At 36.9% G+C, this 23,067-nt stretch overlaps 1 protein-coding gene across 2 annotated transcripts in view; it reads right to left on the bottom strand.

The window, feature by feature from the left end:
• The window catches only part of GBE1 (1,4-alpha-glucan branching enzyme 1), a 150,646-nt gene that overhangs the window by 89,871 nt on the left and 37,708 nt on the right, over positions 1-23,067 (bottom strand). The window contains exons 3-6 of one of the 2 annotated variants that reach the window (XM_061362271.1): positions 21,270-21,385; positions 5,102-5,227; positions 3,213-3,348; positions 797-887 (exon numbers count right to left, since the gene is read on the bottom strand). In XM_061362271.1, the coding sequence (XP_061218255.1) occupies positions 797-887; positions 3,213-3,348; positions 5,102-5,227; positions 21,270-21,385 (469 nt within the window). The remainder of the gene's footprint in view (positions 1-796; positions 888-3,212; positions 3,349-5,101; positions 5,228-21,269; positions 21,386-23,067) is intronic. The other variant, XM_061362270.1, reaches the window with a different exon arrangement.

The following is a 23,067-nucleotide window of genomic DNA, read 5'->3' as shown; positions in this document are numbered from 1 at the left end:
CAGTTCCTCCTCACCTAGTTTCCAGTTGTATGCAGGTTATTTTGTCAGCCTCTTAAGTAATAGTTATTATAACCCGGCATATAAACAATTTTTAGTATAAAAGTTACATCATGAATGTACACAATGTTTTGCAGAAATAGTTTCAAGGTTTTATTCTTCCATTTTAATCTGCTAATACATCAAATACAGTACGAAAGGTAGCTGATAAAAGTTAAGGCTTCCATTTCATGTCAGACACTTCTTTACTTCTTAAGGGACAAGAACACATTTATATATTAATATAATAATCACAACATTCAAGGTTTATAATTTTCTTAACAATTACCTGAACACATTTTCACTCTAGGCCTCAAATCTAAGAACAGTCTGCTACTGTTCCCACAGCACACACAAAGGCATGATTTTAGTGAAGTTTACCACTAACAAATAGTGTACAGTTCTGTTTTATCATACGAGTTACTTACATATTGTGTTTGCTACTGCCAAGAAGACTGCAACAGAAAAGCCAAGCATAAAGACTGCTGAAGGTGGATTAGCTGGAATATGCTAGGACAGATGAAGTTACAACCTTTTTGTTTGTATCCTATACAAAGTGTTTCACAGAACAGCTGATCACTATGGCGAACTGATGTCAGATTTAAGAGGAAGCTAGAGCAAATACCTAAGTCATTACTTTCTCTTTCTCTTCAATACCTACTTGCAAACACACACATACAAGCATACTGATTTCGATGGATGTAAGGAGTCAGGATGTAAAGTAAAGGAACAGAGAAGATGCTGAAGTACTTAAACCTACCTTGATGCTGCGAAGAAGCTTGTGACCTGATAACCAAAACTTGCATAGTATGCATGTTCCATAATAGCCATCAGCTGGACACAGTTATATCCTATAAAAATAGAATAAAACAAAACCCTGCCTTAAGGATAGTTAAAAGAAGATTCAACACCTGTAATATATCAATTCCAGTCTTCTCTCATCTTAGCTGTTTCCAAATGAAATGATTAAAACTTGGTCTCTTTCAAGAAGAAATTAGTAGTTTATACCTACATGATCTTCCAATACAAATGGAACAGTTAATTTGTCAAATGATCTACATATAGCTAAGTGTACTGAATCTCTCAGATTTAGAAAGCAGTAATACTCAAACATAATCTTAATATAACCTCAGAATTTTAACTATGCCCACCTGCATGTGCTGAACCTCTATTTTACTTGCAATGAGAGGGTATGGGGGTAGTCACTGGCTACATCTGCTAGCTATACCTTATGCAATCTTTTTTTACCACTTCAGAAACACTTTTTTTTTCAAAATGTAATTATTATATTCCCCCTTTACAAGAGACTATCAGAAAAGACAAAATACAAAAAGTCACACCTTTTTGTTCCGATTTTACCAAAGAACCTAGTTACTACGGAGAGTCAGGGACACGCTGCCTCATGTATTACCTAGGAGTTCAGTGCAGTATTAAGAGAGGGAAATCTAAAGAGAAACCAACAGGCTAACAGTGAAGGCACAGAACTTCCCACGCATCTTAACTAAAGCTATCTTTAATATCAGTGAGTAAGAGCCCTGACAGCTAGCAAGCAAGGACTATTATCAAAAGATAACCTTCAGGTTTAATCTACAGTTTCTGTTGAAACTCCCACCACCACCACCACTCCTCTTTTTTAGTTTAACCAAAATCTTCATTCTTTAGTTCAGACAAGATACCAGTTTCTTTTTTATTGTTACTGGTTTTGGTTTTCAATTTTACAGCTACAAAAGAGTTCTTCTTAGCAAACAGTTGGCATGAGTTCAGCAATTTGTCAAATTCATTGCTATTTTATTATTCAGGCTCGTTGCACTTACTGTTATTTACAGCATTTTTATAAACAGCAACATAGCACCAAATTAATCTCATTTGATTTGCCTGCTATTTATTTTTGTTATTTGTCATGCACGTATTTCTACCAACTATTAATATCTTAGCATTTTTAAATACTGGTGTCTTTAAGCTTGAATTAACCAGTAAAACATTCCAAAAAATAATCTTAAAAACACAAACACCCGAAACTTAAGTGTTTACTTCACATAAATAAGAATTAATGTTATCTATCATCTCTGTACACCCTACCTAAATTTGATACTGCTTTTATTTTTGTGGTGTATCAGCCTTTCACATCATTTCTCCTTCCCAGGGAAAAATCTGTCCGTAAAGCAGAAAGCTTTCATAACTTTGTTAAATTTATTAACCTCCTGGAATCACTGAAATTCTTCAGCAGTAAGGGAGGTCACAGATACGTAACATGGAATCCAGATCTACTTTTTGTTGAGGGCTTTCAGACATACAAACTACATCTCACCTGCAAGCTCAACTTTATTGAAAGGGAAAGACACATTTTGTGAGACACTGACTCAACATGTAAACCTGCAAGAAAAAGGTATGACTTCTTCGGGAACTCTAGTAAAGAAACAAGTAATTATACACATAAACACAACTACCATCCACAGAGGTCTCAGCTATGGACATCACAATTATTTTATAGTTGAGTTTATCAAAGCATATTTCGTCACAGCAAGTTCTAATATTGTCCATTGCAGAAACAGTGTAAAAACACCACAGGAAAAAAAATAATCGCCAATTAGAAACTGAAATAAACAGCTTCCCTATGCTTCCTGACATAATCTTCCCAGCTGGTACACACACCCCCTCCAATATACTGGAAGTTCTTTTAGAAAAGAGGATTTGTCACATTTAAAGTTTCCGTGTTTTGATGCTTCATAGCAGCTGTTAAAGGATAAAAAAATCCAGCACACTTATTCTAGCCAACAGAAAGGACAGTCCTTTCTATCTGAATAGTTCTTTGTCTTTCCTTAGAATCAAGATTTACACTAGTAGAACCAATTAAGAACACAGGATTTTCTGAAGACTGTCTCCCAAAAATGGGTCCTTTTACAAGCTGAAAGCAAACCATGCCAAAAGCAAACTGCCCTGCAATATTTATCAAGCCTTTTGCAATCACATTTCACTTAAAAAGACTGTGTAATGTGTTTCGATTCACATACCTGTTTCTTTGTTTATTCTCTGTACGTTTCACTTGCTTTTAATTTTTTGCTGCCTTAAACATCTGTTTGTACAGTACATGTAATCTGAAAACGCAAAAAACTGTAGACATTTGACAAATACATTTCCTAATCAAAATAAAAAGCAAGTTGTCTGTTATTACTTACCAAGATCCTTTATCCTAGGTAGTACATTGTATGTGAAATTTTTATAAGAAGCTACTTTCCCTTCTGGGGAAGCAATCCCCACATGAGATTCATAGATTCTTAGGCTTTTTAATCTCTTGGGGGAAGGATGCTTATGCTACAAGGCAAAAGAAAACAGCTGTTGTTAGGAACAGCTTGGAAGTGTTGCCACAATCATACTTGCATGAGATGAAAAACAATTTTAGGTTTGTTTTCTTTTTCTTCTAAGAGCATAAACATTACGAATAATTAAGCATTCTCAACTGTTAAAGTGTCTAGTTCAAATTAAAATTCTTCACGAACAAGAAACTGGCCATTCATGATTCAACACTTTTCTCCTACCCTTCTTAAATTACACTGAGGCATACAAAGTCAGAGCATCCATTGTGCTAAAAAGTTCTTCTGAGTAACTATGAAGCTTGTTTGAAAATACAAGTCAACGATAGGTAGACAGGTTATTTTTTAAGCATACTTGCTTTCTGCAGGTACTCAAGAGTTGCTCTGCCTTCTCCAAATAAAACTTATATTTTAGTCCTAAATAAAACAGTTCCACAGCACAAAAGCATCTCTGTTCCAATTACTTGGGATAAAACATAAAACAAAACAAGACCATATCCAAAGTCTGTAGGTGACTACACGGTATTTCTAAATGTGCGAAAAATATTTAAAGAACACAAAGGCCACTGAAGTTCATCACAAAACCTCCTCCTTATACTTGAACAGGAGCTTACAATTGCTTTTGAAAAGTCAGAACAAAATCGGTAAAAACACACATATACATGGAACAGAAACTAAATGCACAATGTGAAGAACAAGAAGTTCTGGTTGAGGTTACATCAACTGCAGCTTACATCAACTGGACACCTCTCCTATTCATAAAAAGACTTAAATGTTTTTGTCTGACTTATCTCAGTAAGGCATTGTTTGCATCCTAGATGTCCTTGCCTCCTTTTCACTCTAGGCCATTGAAGATCACTGCATTTCCCCTTGCTTTGCCATTTCTTCTCTTATAGAGAAGATCCATGTGTCACAGAGCATTATAGATACAGGGTAGGTAACTAAACTCATATGATCTATACACTTAAATAAGAAAGTTACTGCAATCATGATTTTAAGAGCTTTGCCATGTGAGTTACCTTTTCTTTGTCAAGCAGATGCTTCATAATTTGAGGCAGGTTCTAATTTAACTCAAAATGGAGGTTACAGCACCTCTAATGCAGAGCACTGCATACCACTTTTTTGAAAAAAAAAAAAAAAAACAACAAAAAAGTAGGCAGTCTGTGTTTCTGAATGCTCTCCTAGGATATTTTTCATATATCATGTGAAGAGTTTCAGCTTTATAGCAGTACATAAGAATTAAGACAGTTTTAAAAATCAATAAATGGATTTTCCCAATAAGAAGAAACTAGGATTTGACTGGAATATGAGCACCTTACTTTTGAAAGCTTTTCCTGACTTCATACAACACTGGCTTACTATTGCAGTACTGAACTTTGTATCTGCAACTAACTCAAACCCAATTCTAGTAATTCCCTGCTCTCCTCTGGACCAGGAAGGGCCACCTAGTCTTTGAATACTTATTGAGCTTGCCTAGCACATGGAAAGCTAAATTTAAGATATCACTTCAATGGGTAACAATTTTTCTTATATACTCTAAGGGACACTGAAACAGTAGCTCAAAAATATCCTTCATTAAAGTAATTGCTTTCTATCAAAGACATGAATAACAACCATTCACTTCTCAGGTAGCTATTTTAATTAGTTTGCTACCTTCTTTTTATGGAACAACTCTTTTTTATTCCAGTCAAGGATACATAGGTGACAGGATACACTGTTTTATACACCTTTTGAAAACAATAATTAAGCCTTACTATATACGACTGTGGTGGATTCCAGTGTACCCAATCATAATTCACTTTGTCTTCATCACGGATTACGTATCTTGCCCAAGGTGAAATACGATAAAGGAGATCGCCATTTTGAGCACGAATCACCACCTACAGAATAACCCAAACATATGCATGCAGTCACATATAATTCATAAAGAACCTCCTTTGTAAACTATAGCAGAGAATGAAAAAGTACAGGGAAATTTAATTTAAAGAACACACAAATATAGAAGTCAATAAAGAATGACACTGTTCACAGATGATTTGCAAAGGGATAGCAAACCAGGCATATCAGACACAAGAGTGATGTTCATGAGCATGAGGTGAAAAGTGGGGATATATATAAGCTTCACATAAGTAATGTGAGAAAGAGCCTTCTCAAATGGATTACTTTTAGGTTCCCTAATTTAGGCAGTCATTGCTATTTCCCTGCCAAGTTCTTATAAATCTAAATAGATATATAGCACCATATAGACAGTATAATGCCATCAAGATAAGAACTGTGATTTGTTTACTTGGCAAACAATACAGGTAAACCAATTTTAATATCTTAATTCCCTTTTCTTTTCTATGAGTCCTAACTAATATCACATCAACCAGAACTGCAGATCAACACAAAAAGCACAGGACGCTTTTCAGGTCAAGAAGAAAGAAGAGAGTAAAATTTAAGTTGCTGGGTTTCTTCTTGCTGCCTTTCTGTTTCTCTGGATGCCTTCATCATTCTAATGACAAAATAGTGTTAGCTGTTCTACTTTCCATACTTGGTTTTCTCTTTTTTATAATGATTAACAAGGATCATTCCTTTAAATTCCTTCAAAAACCTTTTAAAACTTCACCAGAAAGAGTGAGCAAAAAAAAAAAAAAAACCCTAGGAGCTCTTTTGGAATATTGTAACTTTGCACAAGAGTAAAACTGAAACAATTTCTAGGTTAATGTTGTATGGAGACCTTGCAGAAGATACTGTATTTGAGGAGTTGGTGCTCTACTGAGTAATTAATGCATTCTGTAAGTTGTAAAATACCTCTGGGAAAGGGCTGAGAATCAAGGGGTGGAAAAGGTTGTGCTGCTGACTGTGAGAGCACTGCACATTTAGAAGCTGGTGACAACAGGTCCATGCTGTGCTGCACATATCCCTTGGGTGCAGGACAACCTCACCCGTAACAGAGGGACCTGGCAGCAGCTCCCCCTTGGTACCAGCAACTACACCACCCATATGGCCTTGCTTTTGTCTTCAAAATGCAGTAAGAAATTCCCATGTGAACATGTTCTGTTCACACATCTATGCCATAGGAAAATCTACCAGGCCTCTGGCTGATGCCATGCTAATGCAGGTTGCCCAACATTTGAAGGTGACTTAAGCATTATCAGTATTCCTCCTATTCTAAGTGATGCAGTACCTGTATGAAGCCAGTCATTGTTAGTCCTTTCTTGTTGAAATGCAGAAAGAAACCTGCTCCATCTCATTTAACTCCCTACACTGCACCTCCCCACTTCCTCAGTGCAAAAGGAACAGCACCACACTGGTTCTGCCCAGTATTTTGGCTGTAATTAAAATAAACCACAGAAGGTTAGCAAATTTAAACCCAAGAAATGTACAAACAAGGAAAGTCCTGAAATTCTTCGTTCCCCTTTTGTTAAGAAGCTGATGGTTGTTGGGGGTTTGGGGAACAGATTAGATAGATAGATAGATACATAGATAGATACATAGATAGATACATAGATAGATACATAGATAGATACATAGATAGATACATAGATAGATACATAGATAGATACATAGATAGATACATAGATAGATACATAGATAGATACATAGATAGATACATAGATAGATACATAGATAGATACATAGATAGATACATAGATAGATACATAGATAGATACATAGATAGATACATAGATAGATACATAGATAGATACATAGATAGATACATAGATAGATACATAGATAGATACATAGATAGATAATAGATAGATACATAGATAGATACATAGATAGATACATAGATAGATACATAGATAGATACATAGATAGATACATAGATAGATACATAGATAGATACATAGATAGATACATAGATAGATACATAGATAGATACATAGATAGATACATAGATAGATACATAGATAGATACATAGATAGATACATAGATAGATACATAGATAGATACATAGATGAGTAGCTTCACATGAAAAGGGGCAGATTTAAGCTCCACACCCCACCCCCCTTTTTTTATTAACAAGGTGACTTTTCTTTGCTCTCAGTTCCTAACACTTATTCTAGAAAGAGACAATTATTGATAAATTGCCTTTTCACCTGTGGCAAGTGGTTTCCTTTATTTTGACTCATTATCAGTATCCTTAACCCAACCACACAATGCAAGATAACAAAAATATGTATATGCAGTGCTTTAATGGAAATTGGTAATGCAAGGAAGTATGATTGCTCTGTCTCTCAGTACATATTATTGTAACTCTAACAACTCAAAACTGGTTATAATAGAAGAGGAATAAGAATACATAAAACAAATACAGACCACCTAGTTAGTAAAAGCGGAGAAAAAGTTATTTGAAACACTGTACAACTGCATGAAAAATTTATTCTGTTCCCTGTGCTAACAAAGCTGTCCAAAAGGGTATTTCTGCAAATTACATGAACGTTATGAAGATCCTCCTGGCTGATAGCATTTACAATTTTCAAGTTACTCTTGAAATAATAAATATTATCTCCTCTTTCTGATATCACACTTCTGATAGTGCTATTACTTGTTCTATTAATTTGTCCCAATTTACCCATTGCAGAAATAAGGTAATTACTGCATATCATAACCATACCTAGCTACTCATGTCAGCATTCCTCTTTTACTAACATTCTAGTGCAATTTATACTGCAGAGGCTTATGAGGGGATACACATTTTAAGAAATATAAGGTACTTAATCTAAATTCATATCATTATTACACTAATGCTGGTGAAGTTGAATCCTGTTCTTCTCTGGTTTACATGAGCATAATTAACACAGTTTCCTTAAGACCTCTATCAAGCGATCCCTCACAAGTTCAATTCTCATTTCTTATGCTTTCTAAAACCTTTTCTTAATTGTACGTGAATCCCATTTACTCAATCTTTCCTTACTATCAAGCTCTATACTCAGCCAACTTATTCCTCTCTCCTGATACTGTAGAAAGGTAAGTTACTAGCAGAAAGACTTCAGGTAGTATTTGCTAATGTTTCTTGGGACAGAACTCCCACCTCATCATACTTGGTTAAGGCATGAGCAAAAAAAGCAGAAGAAAACCTGCTAGAAGTTGAATGGCACCCAAAAAAAGAAGCAATTCAGCCCACAGCTGACAAAAATAAATAATGGAAGTGGTCCAAGAGCTTTCATTCTTGTTTTTGCTTTGACATTTCTTGAAGTAATTGCAAATAAATAAAAGCTGTAATAAAAGCAGTAATAATATAAAGCACAAACCTAAAACTGAAAGAAAGGTAAACAACTCTTGCTCCATTAACCCCAAACTATTACTTGTGGTCCTTTCTCTGAAGTGTTCAGATATAAAAAGTAGCTGCAATGTGTACTCTGCACCTGCTGCTACAGGTTATATATGCATAAAGAATACTCACTATAGTCATTACATATCACTTTTGACAAAGTACCTATGAGTCTATCTAGCAGATGCTGTACTTTTGCTCCAAATTTGCCTTTTTCTCTCCACTCATTTCAAATTCTTAAAAGTTGTAATGCACAGACTAAGAGCACTTAGTTCATTAACCTTTTATAGCAGAGTTTATTCTACCTATCTTCTCTAAAGAACATACATAAAATCATGTCTATTAAACAGTCTTCTTTAAATGGGCCTTGAGATTTACCTACTTAGTTTTTTAAAGTTATGTCCCCATTCTTTCCCTAACATATACAAGGCACATGATACCATTTCATATAAGCATTACAGCCTCCATTAAATAAAGCTTTAAAGACATGTACTATAAGAGCATGAAATGCATTTGTCAAGTGGACCAAACAAACTGGCAGAAATTTAGCCTCTAACAACAGCTAACCTGTTTGTTCTACACTTCATTGAGCTTTAAAGAAAATCCTATGTGAAAACAGTCACTACTTTCTGAAAACAGACACTACTGCTGGCTTCAAAGAACATAGAGAATACATCTTGTTGGCTTCCAAGAACACAGAGGATACAGATAAGGTTACTAGAAAAATCACAGTTAAACTTAGTAAGCGATCAGGCATGGTATGCAGAAATTCTGCAGTAGGCATTTAACAAACATACCACTCCTTTGTCATTGATATGTTTTGATATTACAGTTATGTACCCACATTATGGCTTATCCTTGGCTTTCTTTGGCTTTGTGATTCAAGTCGTGCTTACAAACGTGAGTTACATAAAAATGTCAGGGAGAAGAAGTAATGTTCTGTTTTCTGTAGTGACCAGCAAGAGGGTAAGTGCAGGGAGAGAAAGAAAAATCCAAGTTTTCTAGGCAAAATAATACATCTTCCTCCTCAATGTGTGTGTTTAAACTGTTAAGAACTAGCCAAAGCTAAGTTAATAAAGCTATGTATTAAGAGTTATATTTACATTTCCCAAATGTAGGAGGACAGAAAACCAAAGACCGATGAGGAGAGCTAGAAGTGAGCAGCTGCGCGTTACCTAGTTGCCAGCTGGGGTTAAGACACACCACTTACCCACGGGGCATTTGGAAACTTCTAACACAAGATACTGGAGAACTCAAAGTTAGTCATGCAGGATTTGCTTACATTAACACTAGATACAGCTCACCTGAAAAATTTTGGGGTTTTTCCCCTCCTCTAGTGATAAATACATTCACACAATAATACATAAAACCTCAAAACGACTGATGACCTTTGAATGTCGCATGATTCTGTCTTCCAAGTGAAGAATCGGTATGCTAAGTAAATGCTCTCATACAAATAAGCAAGTGCCAAAGGCGGAATGAAAACTTCCTTCAAAATTTGTCATCAAAACTTACTCTAAAAATGGACAATTCATGTAAGTACTATCGTAAAACAATACAAAGTGAAGAGCTTAACCCAAGCTGCTTATCTTTTACATGTAAAGGTAAGAAACTTCTTTTGTCTACATTTTCCATTATAGGGATGTTAGGTGTATTTTCAACATTCCTACCTGAAGCACACTTAAGTTTAGCATCCAAAACAGCTGTAATTAGTGAGTGGATTTCAAAGATGAGTACACCCAACATTGTGAAAACATGTTCTGGTAACCCAATGTTTAAGGCATCAATGCTGCTGAAGTGATTAGTTTTGAAGTAAGAACTTAAAGAGATCTGAATAAAAAACACTAGAAAACTGAAATGTATGGCTGTGGTAAGAGCAAACATATAGCCAACAATGGCTGGCTTTGAAGGCATGTAAAAGCTGGTGTGCAAAAGTGCATTCCAAAGTGCTGGACTGCAGGAAGACAAAGCAGGACATAAATCTTGCAGAACACTAGTATCAAGTGACAACATATTCCATGTCTGTCTCACTAGAATATAGGGAAATAATGAAATGGGGAGTAAGCTGAAGGATAAAAACAAGTACAGTGTTTACAGGTCTGTTCTGATGATGCTTAAAACTCTCAAAAGCCATTTATTAGAGTTAAGGAGCAACCACCATTCTGAGGGAAGGGTAGTGTCATACACAAAAGGCAGTAACACACTGGAACAATTCAGACGCTGAAACAGGTTTAATTTAATGGTTCTTCCAATACAAGACAAGTGAGATTTGGAGGCCTCAATTTTTGAGGCTCTTGGGTATCCCACTCTTCTGACCTTCCAAAACAGCATGGGTCTTCCATATCACCTACAGCACACCTGCCAACTCCTTCTAGATGTCTCAGGGCATTTAAAGGAAAACTTGGGACTTATATTCAGGCAACTTCCAACCTACTGTGACTCAGTGAATTTTCTTGGCCTTTTGTAGACAGAAGCCACACTGTGAGTTACCTATAGCAATCAAAAGTCTGAAAGTTTTGCAAGTCTACACAACTGTGAAAGTTTGGCCACAAATACAAATTTAAACAAAGGGTAAACCCATGTGTAAAACCGGGATTAAGATGGTTGTGTTATTGTTATGTCAAATGAAACTGAGCAGTAACAGGCCACAAAACATCACAGTTGAAATTCATATATTTATTAACATTCCCTTTCTTTTTGTGTCTGCCTACTTTCATCTCCTCTTCCCATCACCTCCATTTGATTACCTCCTTTTCTAGTGCAGACATACACAGATCTTCAGAACAGCATGGAAGAAAAATTCAAATGACAGTTACATATAAGATCAGACAGTTTCTCTGCCCAGCATCCACTCTTTTAGCTTTCAGCTCCTGCATCTAAAGCAGACTGTAATTCCATGCATGAGCACTGAATTCAATTATGATGTTTTCCTGTAAATTGTCTGGTCTATTTCCACTGATGATGATGATGATTCAGGGTCACAAATTAGAATTACAAAAAGAAGCCTTGATGTCTTGATAGTTCCTTATTTTTTTTAATTTATTTTCATTTAAAACTAGCATCTGCAGGACTTTTTTTTTTTAAGAGTAAAAAATTAAGACTGGTATTTTTGCAGTTTAGGACATCTGTCATATAGTGGTTTGTCATTTATATTCAGGTTGGGAAAAGGAAAATGAGGAGGTGATAACTAGATAGCTGACGAATATGAGCAAACCAATAAACTGGTCTGAAACACTGTATTATTATTTCATTACTTTAATAGCTTGAAAGCACTTGGAATGATTGTTGGTATATGTGGCTTTTAATACAACGATGAAATTAAATTGGCCATCAAACCAACAATAGCTAACATAATGAGAGAGTGGACTAGCTTTAATAAAAACATGGAAATGTCAGTGACTTGTTATTTCTACAAGGGCAATAAGTTATTATTTCAATATTTTACAATTTATAGTATTTCATTAGCTTCATAGTTATTCATTTCTGAAACAGAATTATGCAAGTGTAAAAGCCACAAGAACACAGGTGGAAACACCTCCTCATCTCAGTAACATGCACCTGATTTGAAAGTAGAGGTCAACCCAAAACCTAACAGCATGGCAGGATTAGGTCTTAGCAAGTCCAGGAAGTTTATGTTAGGTGCTACAATACTGAAACCAGGGGGTTTTTTTCCATTGCATGAATTTTATTAGAAATTAAACATCAAAGTGTTTCTCCCCCTCAGTTGTAAAGAGTGCACAGGGAAGGAAAACAACTGCTGGTATACTGAGATGGGTTTTGGTATAATATACACTGTAGACAAAGAAAAGTTTACCTTTTTACTTTTGCAAATATAGGGTAACCCAGAGAAAGCACTACAAATGTACAATACAAAAGGAGCTGAACCAATTAATCTGTCCAAAGCTCACGCAGGACACATTGCTGCTGCAAGAAAACCTGGTCTTAGATTTGATTTCCTATATGCAGCTCAGCTTCAAAGACAGTTCCTGCATTCAAGTCACCAAAACAATCCTGCTGTAAGATCACGTTTGTTTCTTCTTAAACTGTTCACCATTTTCTCAACCCCAAGTTGCTACAGAAACTGAGAAGTTTTACTATCAGCTGAAAATACCTTTCTTCCTGTACACCTCAGCTGTGTATTTTTCACCCACAAAGAATATCTGAGTTTAGCACCCAGGATAGAACACACAGTTCTGATGATCTTTTGCCAGAGATGACCTAAATTGAGCCCATTTATAAAAGTAAATAAAATCCCACCACCCCTATCTCCCCCACTCACACAGAGGAAACCACACTGCAACTATTACCATTCTCTTCCTACAGGTCATACTGGTTTGTAAGAGAAGCACTAGTTTAGAGGCAATGTTGTTGTTCTGCTGCAGCAGAATACTTTCCAGTAAGGTAATGCAACCTGCTGCAGAACCCAGGACTAGAATTCAGACTTCTCTGCATGGAAGAACCCTCCACCTAAATCAGTGCAGGGTGAAGCATGGAAAACAGGTGATTTTTCCAGTACTTACTTTCCACTGAAAGACTTTACCATGCTCTATTACTACCGCTCCAAAACACCCAGAAGAAATCAAGCATATCTATTAAGGTGCTTACAGTCACTGGTCTTATTTCCTAACAAGCTAATTGAGTATAAACCTTGAAAAGAAGTTTCTGAAAGAATGGACAGTGTGTTGCTTCTGCCAAACTGCTCTCCTTCCTAAAATGCAAACCGGTTAACTGGAAAGAAAAAGCAATAGAAAACTGGAGTCATGTTATGCCAACTCCCCCTTTCTCCAACTTCTTTTTCTTCAAGAGATTAAGATTACTGTCAAAATTAAGTCAGCTGAGACAAAGTTGTAGAGTTTGTTTGATTGGTTTATTTTTTTCTTACAGGCAAATTTCTGGCAAATAAATTTATTTCTATTAAAGGGACAAGCATTCAAATCAAATATTGAAAAAGTACTGAGGTATTGGACACACAGTAATACTTCTCAGGTGGCTTATGTGTTTAACAAAGGGAGGAATCTGTGTGCTTCAGAAACCGTTGGGAGAGGGGTTTATTTGCTGTGCAGATTATTTAGCTGTAAGTATATCACAATATCAGCTTTTAGATTCTAAACTTATTAGGGACAAGTAATATTTGTTCACAATTCCACCTTCTTTCCCCTCCCTTTCTTCCCTGGGGAAAGAAAATAAACTATAATAAAAGATAAAAATCAAGATACAAAAGCAGCAAAAGGCACGAAGCCATGCCTTAATCTTCCAAAGGAGGGAGACATAGCTCCATTTGCGAATTATGCATTTCAATTGAAGAACCTAAGAACCCGTTTAGCTACCTTACTATATCAGATTTACAAGGAAACCTTCTGCTCTATTTTCCATTCCCATGCTTCTCTTTGAAAACTAACATAAATCAGAAAACACTAATAAAAATATAGAAAATACTATATTATCCATTATATCTATTTGAATATTAAAAAAATCAGAAAAGGGAGTCAGTAGCCTAGTATTATAAAAATACATACCTATGTAGATAGAGATAAAAATACAATAGTAAAATCAAACTGTTAAAATCCAGGAAACCATAGGAGGGTTGTTAAAAATGAAAGCAATACCACACAGAAACATTCCTAGTAGATTTCAACAGGCACAAGTATAAAGACAACATTTCAATTAATTATCCTAAAAGCCCATTAATTTCCAAAGGAAGTAACAATGGGCTTTATAAGTGTTAGCTGCACAAAGGTGGCATTATTGAGGGATAACAAGTTTATTTTTACTACAGGGTACCACCACAGGTTGAATGCTGCAGGCCAGCATTCAAGCTTCTCTGTCAGGCTAGAAGCTAAGTTCTGATCAAAGTTTTAAAAGCCAGCTTAGTAAGTCAAAGGAATCTAAACTACAGAGTTCAAGAAATACTCCCCCCCCCATTGTGACTTAACCAGAATCAAGTTACTATAACAACAGTGATGTAGCTCAAAGACTATAAAAATTTGTAAGCATAATAAAAAAGCATTCATATATGTATTACGTAACTGAGAAGCCTGGGGTTTGAAAAGCAACCGTAATAATCAAGCACATTACACACAATAAGTGTAACTTATTAGAGTTGTTTCAAGCCATGTCAAGTAGAAAAGAAGCTGCTGAAGGATGTAATAGGGGCAACCAAGCATTAAGGATTACTTATCCTCAACTATTAAGTGTTTGTGTAAAGGACAACAGCTGCATAATGCACCTTGCAGTTGGGTAGCTGTGGAATAGCATGCTTGCTTTTTGATGCTCCCACTCACAGCTGTTGCAAACTGACAGTGAAATGTCATTTGGGGATGAGGCAGGTTATGCTCAACACCCTCCACTTCCTGTAACATACTCCATTATAATGTCTTCTTATAATGGGGGGTAGCCCACAGCCCCTTCTTCTGTCCTCTCCTTGCTCAACAACTCAAGAGTATCTAACATATTAGATCACACTATTTGGTGTAGAATAAAAAAAGTGAAGAGAATCATCACGTATGTGCTCCTTCTGTCCTGAGGTCATCTGTCATGGATGAGCTCACTTGATCCTCTCCATATCTTGTTAGGGTCATTAACTTAACTGCTCTGTGACATTCTAAAGTAACATCCCTTGAATGCTTTATCATAATGACTCAGGGAATTCCTTCTTAGCTCTGATGTTGGCTGTGTTGCTGGTACAGATACTATCTGACAAGACTTGACATCCAAGGTGGGGAATACATCCAAAGCTTATCTTCCACTTTCTCCTTGACCTATAATCTTCTCTAAACATTACAGACCCATACAGCTGAAAATTAGAAAGCACATACCAGTAAGTTACACCAAAGAGTGTCAGAGGCTTTACCTAATAAGGGGCCCTACCTTCAAAACAATTCCCCTAAAAAAGAGAGCCATGTTCATATATACTTAATATGTACTCTTAAGACCTTAAATTCCTTTTCAAGACCCCTTCTTTAAACTCTCTCTCCCTTTTCCTCCAAAAACTCCCCATGTTTTGATTTAACAGACACCAACTATTAACTGAAGCCAGTAGTCTTCTGTGTGGATAAATTCAAAGGAAAGTATCTTTAAATAGCAAAACCTTCTACCAAAGAATTGTGCAATCTTGCAGTCACAAGAGAACTAAGCCTGCCAAAATAGCTGAATGAGGATATTTTGAAGTGCTGAGCTCAGTCTGCAGAAAAAGTCTCCAAAGACAAAAGTCCACTGCATTACAATGCCTCATCGCTGCTACAACCTCTCCTATGAATCCACAAGTAGTTGCACATTGTTTAACAAATCCAGACAGGCAAAGTCAAGAGACCATTTACCTCCCAATAAAATAACAATTCCTCCTACTAGCCAACCTAATCTGTAACCCAGATTAGTCTATGGTAATGTGCTGAAGGGTCATGGCTTACAATCAAGCAATGAAACATGAATGGTATTGCCACAGATTTAACTAGCGCTTTACTTCCTATTCAGCACCACTGTTATCTAGAAATGTATACGCCAGATGACTTAAGTCCTGTTCCCTAAAGCTCAAAATGCCAGGAATGACACACCTGCTCTACTTGCACGCAGTTTACATACCATGATGCTGCAGAACACTTACTTCATTACCTGTTCAACTTAGCGTACCTGGTGATTTTTACTTTCCTTTCCAGCCTATACACTCTTTTAAGACATGAAATTTAAGTGACATGAAACTTAACAGACTATGAGCAAGGATACTGCCTACCCCCCAGCTAAGGTGAAGACAAATATTAAAAGTGGTTATATTTGTAAATGTAAGAAACCAGTGAACACTTCCTCAGGAAGCTTCCCATTGAAATAAAGTTTTATTCCTCTGCTAGTGGTACCTGGGGCTCCCCTTATAAAAGTTGTCTAACTGCACATAACATATTTCATGCTGAGAACAATCAGTCACAGGAATTATGTCCCAAGGAAGTGGTGGATTCCCCAACACTGGACACTTAAAATTCAGTGGACAGGGTGCTGGGCCATCTTGACTAGCCTATGGCTTTTGCCAAGAAAGGCTGGACCATATGATCCTTGAGCTCCCCTCCAACTAGGCATTTTACGATTCCATTTACATCTTATGCCACAGAAATACTTCTATACCTAGAATCTTAACTGCTATCCTATTATCCCGTTATTAAAGTTTCCCAGGTTTTCACATTCTCATTAAAAAACACCTTCACGTTTTGACTGCAAACTGCTTGAAGCGCATGAGACCTGAACTCAAAGCCAGTCTGATACTATGCTGCTGGACTTCCTGATCAGTAGGGTCAGCTGCAACACCATCTACTTCATCAGTGACAGTAATTACACCTGATGAATTTTACTAACAGTGGTTCACTGACACTAATTAACCTACCTGCTCACCATATTTGATTCCTTTTCAGGGTTTGCAAGTTAACAACAGAGCATGCAGATATACTATATGAAGCATAGGACAGAGTAGTAAAAACTCTAACGATTAAGTTTTAATAATATTCTTTATAACTAACTTCCCTCTCCCCAGCACCCCATGGATACAAAATGTACTTTTAGGTGTTTCTAACCATGATTAATCTGCATTTCCTGTACTGTTCCCCAGTATTCCTATCAAGAATATTAAACAAGTCCCCAGTGCAGACACTAATATCTCTATTTTTACCATACTGTCCCCACACTTAAACTCCACTGATTCCATATCAAAATTAGCATCTTACGGACTTTGGTGAAAACTCAATTTGCAGGCATTTTTAAGCAGTTGTAAAACTCGTTTCTAAATAAATAGTAAAAGAACAAAGTGGAACACTGCTCCTGTATGCATATGACAGCACATGACAAGACTTGCTGAAGAAGCCTACCCATGCTAATTTTCCCTAAAAGCTTATTCTATATTGTGGAAAGCTAATTAAGAATACTCTGACAATAAAGGAAGAATTCAGTTATTTTCAACCATGAGAGAAGATAAGGACACCCACCTCCAACTTTCATCACTGTTAGAATGACAAGCATGCTAACATTTAAAGAAACCATCTTTATAACTACACACATTAAAATAAAGAAACAGGGGTAAAGTGACTTAATTCATTAAAAGCATAGAGTTTAGTTTGGGATGTGATTTTTTTGGTGCTTGTTTTTTAATCTGTACTCAGTTTAGGACATCTGCCAGAAGTTTAGGCAGAAAAAAGAAAATCAAACACAGCACAGTCATAGCAGCAACTGTATTTGTTCACTTCACTCACTCTAAGCTCCCAACTGATCCATGGGAGAAAAATACAATACCCTGTTCTAGCAGGTAACATTTTGTAGATGGATGTCATAATCCACAAGGGAGTCATTCAACTGTCATAAACATCCACTCCTTCACACAGAAATGTATCAGAAGATCTATAGCAGCTTTTTTAATTACTCACTTTCTTCAATGTTTGTATTTACTTACAAGAAGACTGACTGAAGAGCTGTAGTAGACAGTCAACTACTACTGGAAACAGGCGAATGTTTGACCTCTGCTCCTCATCCATTTTCCCACAAAAATATTTTGTGACCTGATCTAAATTAGTGTCACCAGCCACACTCCATCCATTTCCCATTCTGGCTTAGAAATTACTTATTTAAAAGGAATGACCTTGTCTCCGTTTCAGAGCTTGGCATTCACTTGCATAGAAATAAAGATGAAAACAGTGGAGACAGAAGATAAAGATAAGGGCCTTCTGGAAGAGACTTTTTCCCCCAGGCAGATTAATCAAATCACTGCATAAATGTCTGAAGTTGACTATTTTAACTTACACATTTAAGAATAATATTGGCAAAAAAGCAGCTTTAAAACCTGTTATTTTCATATCATTCCTTATTAAAGCAAAAAGGGGACTACCTTCACTGCTGAAAAGAAATACTTTCTGTTGCCTAGTCTAGTGCTCACAGACAACAGCCCCTCTGCATTTAAATGTTAGCTCTGCAATCTGCATAGTAATTTCCATCTACAGACAACTGAATATTCTCAGCTTCTACATGAACAAAGTCCACCATATTTTAAAAATTATGGTGGTCAGGTGAAGTTCCCGATGACTGGAAAAAGGGAAATATAACCCCCATTTTCAAGAAGGGGAAAATGGATGACCCAGGGAATTACAGACCAGTCAGTCTCACCTCTGTGCCTGGCAAAAACTTGGAGCAGATTCTCCCAGAAAGCATGCTAAGGCACATGAAAAACAGCAAGGTGCTTGGTGACAGCCAGCATGGCTTCACTAAGGGCAAATTCTGCCTGACCAATTTGGTGGCCTTCTAAGATAGGGCTATGGAACCGATAGACAGGGGTAGAGCAGTTGACGTCGTCTTCCTGGACCTGTGTAAAGCATTTGACACTGTCCTACATGACATCCTTGCCTCTAAATTGGAGAGACATCAATTTGATAAGTGGACCACTCAGTGGATAAAGAACTGGTTGGACAGCCACACGCAAAGAGTTGTGGACAATGGCTCAGTGTCCGGTTGGAGACCAGTAACAAGCAGTGTCCCTCAGGGATCGGTGTTAAGACCAGTCTTGTTCAACATCTTTGTCAGTTACATGGACAGTGGGATTGAGTGCGCCCTCAGCAAGTTTGCCAGTGACACCAAGCTGTGTGGTTCAGTTGGTATGCTGGAGGGAAGGAATGCCATCCAGAGGGACCCTGGCAAAACTATGCTCTACCACACAAATCCTGTGAACCACCAGAACCATGTAGTCAAGGGAAACTTAAAGAGCAATAATTTTCTGAATCCATTAGTGGAATGAAGCCATAGTATGAGGGTAATGTACATATCTACCACATGGAATAGAATCATAGAAGAGTTAGGGCTGGAAAGGACCTTAAGATCATCTAGTTCCAACTCCCCTGCTATGGGCAGGGACACGTCACACTAAACTATGCCACCCAAGGCTCTGTCCAACCTGGCCTTGAACACCACCAAGGATGGTGCATTCACAACCTCCCTGGGCAATCCATTCCGATGCCTCACCACCCTTACAGTAAAGAACTTCTTCCTTATATCCAATCTAAACTTCCCATATTTAAGTTTTAACCCATTACCCCTTGTCCCATCACTACAGTCCCTAGTGAAGAGTCCCTCTCCAGCATGAGAATACTGCAGGAGAATAGGTTGCATAGGTTGCATGAGAATACTGCAACCTCATTCCAGGTTTTGTGACAGATAAACCATTTTAGACCTACCTTAAACTGGAGAGTTTTCACCATGTTGGTTATACCGTCTAAATACATTGAAACTAAACATTGTAATGTGTTGGATTCAGTTGTGTAAGCATCATGGAAACAAACCAAAGTGTCAGGAAAGCTTACTAGAGAAGTTACAGGGCTTGGGAAGCCCTTGGGAAGACAGGCTTGGGAGCAGTTCCATACAGATGAAATCATCAATGATCATTACACTTCGAATCAAGTTTCTAAATCTTTGAACTTATATAAATAAGCAAATAAATAAGCAAATCTCTCAGAGGCAAACAGAACAGTCCAGCTTCAAGAGTCTGTTTGGCAGTGACAACTACATACATCTTTGTTTAAAACCGACCATGTAAAAGCACAATTAAATGGTGAAAGAGCCTAAAATAATAAATACTAAACATAAGTCAAAGAGAGGAAAACAAAGCCACATTCTGCTCTGCCAGCAGAAGACGGATGGCTTTTCGGAAGACTCAGAGCAACAACAGAACCATAGCAAATCATCTTACCAGTGCATCAGGACGAAGACTGATCAGTAGCCAAAAACTCTGCATACTGAACAAATTATGCACAATGCAATCTTTGCTTCATGGAGTTTATATTTCAAGGAAAATGGTGAATGGAAAAGGTACTATAAGAACTGTACTTCAAAATTAGGAGATATGACCAGTGTTTATATAGCAAGAGGCACAAAAATCATCTTAAATTATTCCAAACATGTTTAAGATTATCTGCTCTTTGCTATTATGTTTATAACTATCATTACTCATCATTTACACCTCTTATCTCTGCACTAAGCAGAGAATATCCTATAGTAGGTGAGATCAATTGTTTTGCAGATACAACATAAAAGGTAAATTTAGCAACAAGCAAAAAATCTAACCTATTTACACCTCAAAAACACAAAAAATATTAAGTAACTATCCTGCAGTCTCATACATTACTGCATAATCACTGTGTTAAGAGTTGCAGGCAACTGTCTTCTTTCCTTGTCTATAACACAGCTCTCTTATCCTTGAACAATTATTACTAAGTTTCACCCATAATTTCATACATATCAAGAAAGTATTTCCAGAGCATCATGAATATCTCTGTTTCAGCAAATTTCCTGTTTACCTAAGCTGATTTTCAGCAGAAAAATCAGGATTTTTATAGCATGCTAGTTTATAGTTGATGGGAGCCCTGAAAATATAGTACTATGATTACACAAATTATAGAATCATAGAATGGTTTGGGTTAGAAGGGACCTTAAAGATCATCCACATTTCAGTAACTTCTGCCTGTTCTTAATCATCACAAAGAGTTAGATGTTAATGGTTTCACTCACTGAGGTCAATTTGCACAAGCAGATAAACCGATTCTGCTTCTTAGAACAATTAAAAGGTGATGAAAGTATTTAAAAGAAAACAGGATAACTGAGTAAGAAGGGTTACAAGAATTTGACAGAATAAGTCTAAAACCAACACCTTTAGCCTTGATCCATGGGGCACAAGAGGACAACCATCTTGTCCAGGTGGAATGAGTAACTCCCACTTCCCATATTCCATCTTCTTATATGGATGAGAAAATGGATTCCAGCCATCTGCAGTATAAAAAAAAATTATTAAGTACTATCCAAGCACAATTCAAATGTATTAACACTGTTGCATCTTTCCCAGAATAAACTTCAGTGAGAACAGACAAACACTGTGATATCTGGTATCACCATACACATTCAAGAGAGTTTCAATAAAATGTGTAAGACTTTCACTAGGAAACCACACTCCAATTCCAATTTCACCATGATTAAATTATTCCTACTTCACCTTTGATCAAAGTAAACATCCTACTCCCCAAAAACCACTGCTGATTTTAATACCACAAAAACACGGTGGTACAAAAATCAGTGGCTGAAAAGTAATGCTTAATGTAGATTTAAAACCTAAAACCTCACATCCTAGACAAGCAAGTAGAAATATCTAGTGTTCAAAGCCAGGTTGGATCGGGCTTTGAGCAACCTGGTCTAGTGGAAGGTGTCCCTGCCTGTGGCCGGGGAGCTGCAACTAGATGAGCCTTTAAGACCCCTTCCAATTTAAACTCTATGATTCTACATTTATTTCATTTCAGGGAATGTAAATTGCAAAACAGCTAAATTGTCTGAAATACATTCAGGCAAAAATGAGAAAACCGAAGAAAGATGAAAAAGTAACAGACATCCTGAGTTGCAGGAAGACTGCTTTAAGGAACTTGGTTATGATAGTCAAGCCCTCCTTATGTGAATTACTACCAGCTCTTTCCACCTTCTTCCCGTGAAGAAGCCTTCTTCAACTGAAGGCTGACTTCAAGGAGGAAGCAGCTTAGGCTTCCTTTTGTTTTACTGCTTGGTTTTCAGAGTTCTTGGCAAAAGATAGCCAGAAAACCTTCAGAAAAAGGAAAAAAAAATAAAAAAACAGAAAACAAACAAGAAAAAAAACTAAACAAAAAACCCCACAATTAATAAAAAACACAAACCCTACCAAACCAAACCAATCCCCAACCAGCCAAACACTGAATAGCAGACTATTCATAAGTTGAAAATATAAAGCATCTCCAGTTTGAGAACAGGAACTTCAAAAACTCTGCCAATAGCTACAAACAGAAAAAGGCTCAGAAGCTTACCAGCAACAGAAATTCAAGTAATCAGCTTCAATAGGTTTTTGGAAACGAGGACACTGTCACAGAAAACCCATAAGCCATACACAGAGAAAAAAAGCTTCTATACAAAAGTTCAGGCCCTTACATCCTACCTCAGAAACATGAGGCACAAGGGAACTCGTCACTTGGAACTGCACCCTTGGCATGCCAGAGAATCATGTATTGAGCTTTAATCTAGAACTGACTTTTAAGATATAATGGCTTGGATTCTACCACCTAACATTAAAACTCAATTCAAATGCAATACTTCCAGCTAAATCAAACTAAGTGACTTGTTCCACTGCCCAATTTTGTTTCCACATTGATAAATCTATAGTCATACAGCTGTGAAGCTCATGGCTATCTTAAAGTTCTGTATCAGAAATTAACACTCCTCTTGCTTCTTATAGGGGAGGAGAGTGGAGGAATACTTCTTGCACATTGACCAAATAATTTACATGTTTCAGTGTAGATGTTGTAACCACTGAAAACTGCCCAGATAATGAAGTCCAGCAAGGATTCACACAGCATCCTTGAGGAAAAGATACCACACAAATAGCAGTTCACACATGGGGAGAGGCATCAAACTCCCACTACCTCACAACATACTTT

This window comes from Neopsephotus bourkii, unplaced genomic scaffold (genome assembly GCF_033783945.1).
Source record: "Neopsephotus bourkii isolate Nb327-2 ecotype Australia unplaced genomic scaffold, CSIRO-AGI_Nbou_v1 NB_1111, whole genome shotgun sequence".
NCBI lineage: Eukaryota > Metazoa > Chordata > Aves > Psittaciformes > Psittacidae > Neopsephotus > Neopsephotus bourkii.
Note: the sequence above shows the minus strand (reverse complement) of the source record. Positions and strands in the feature narration are given on the sequence as shown.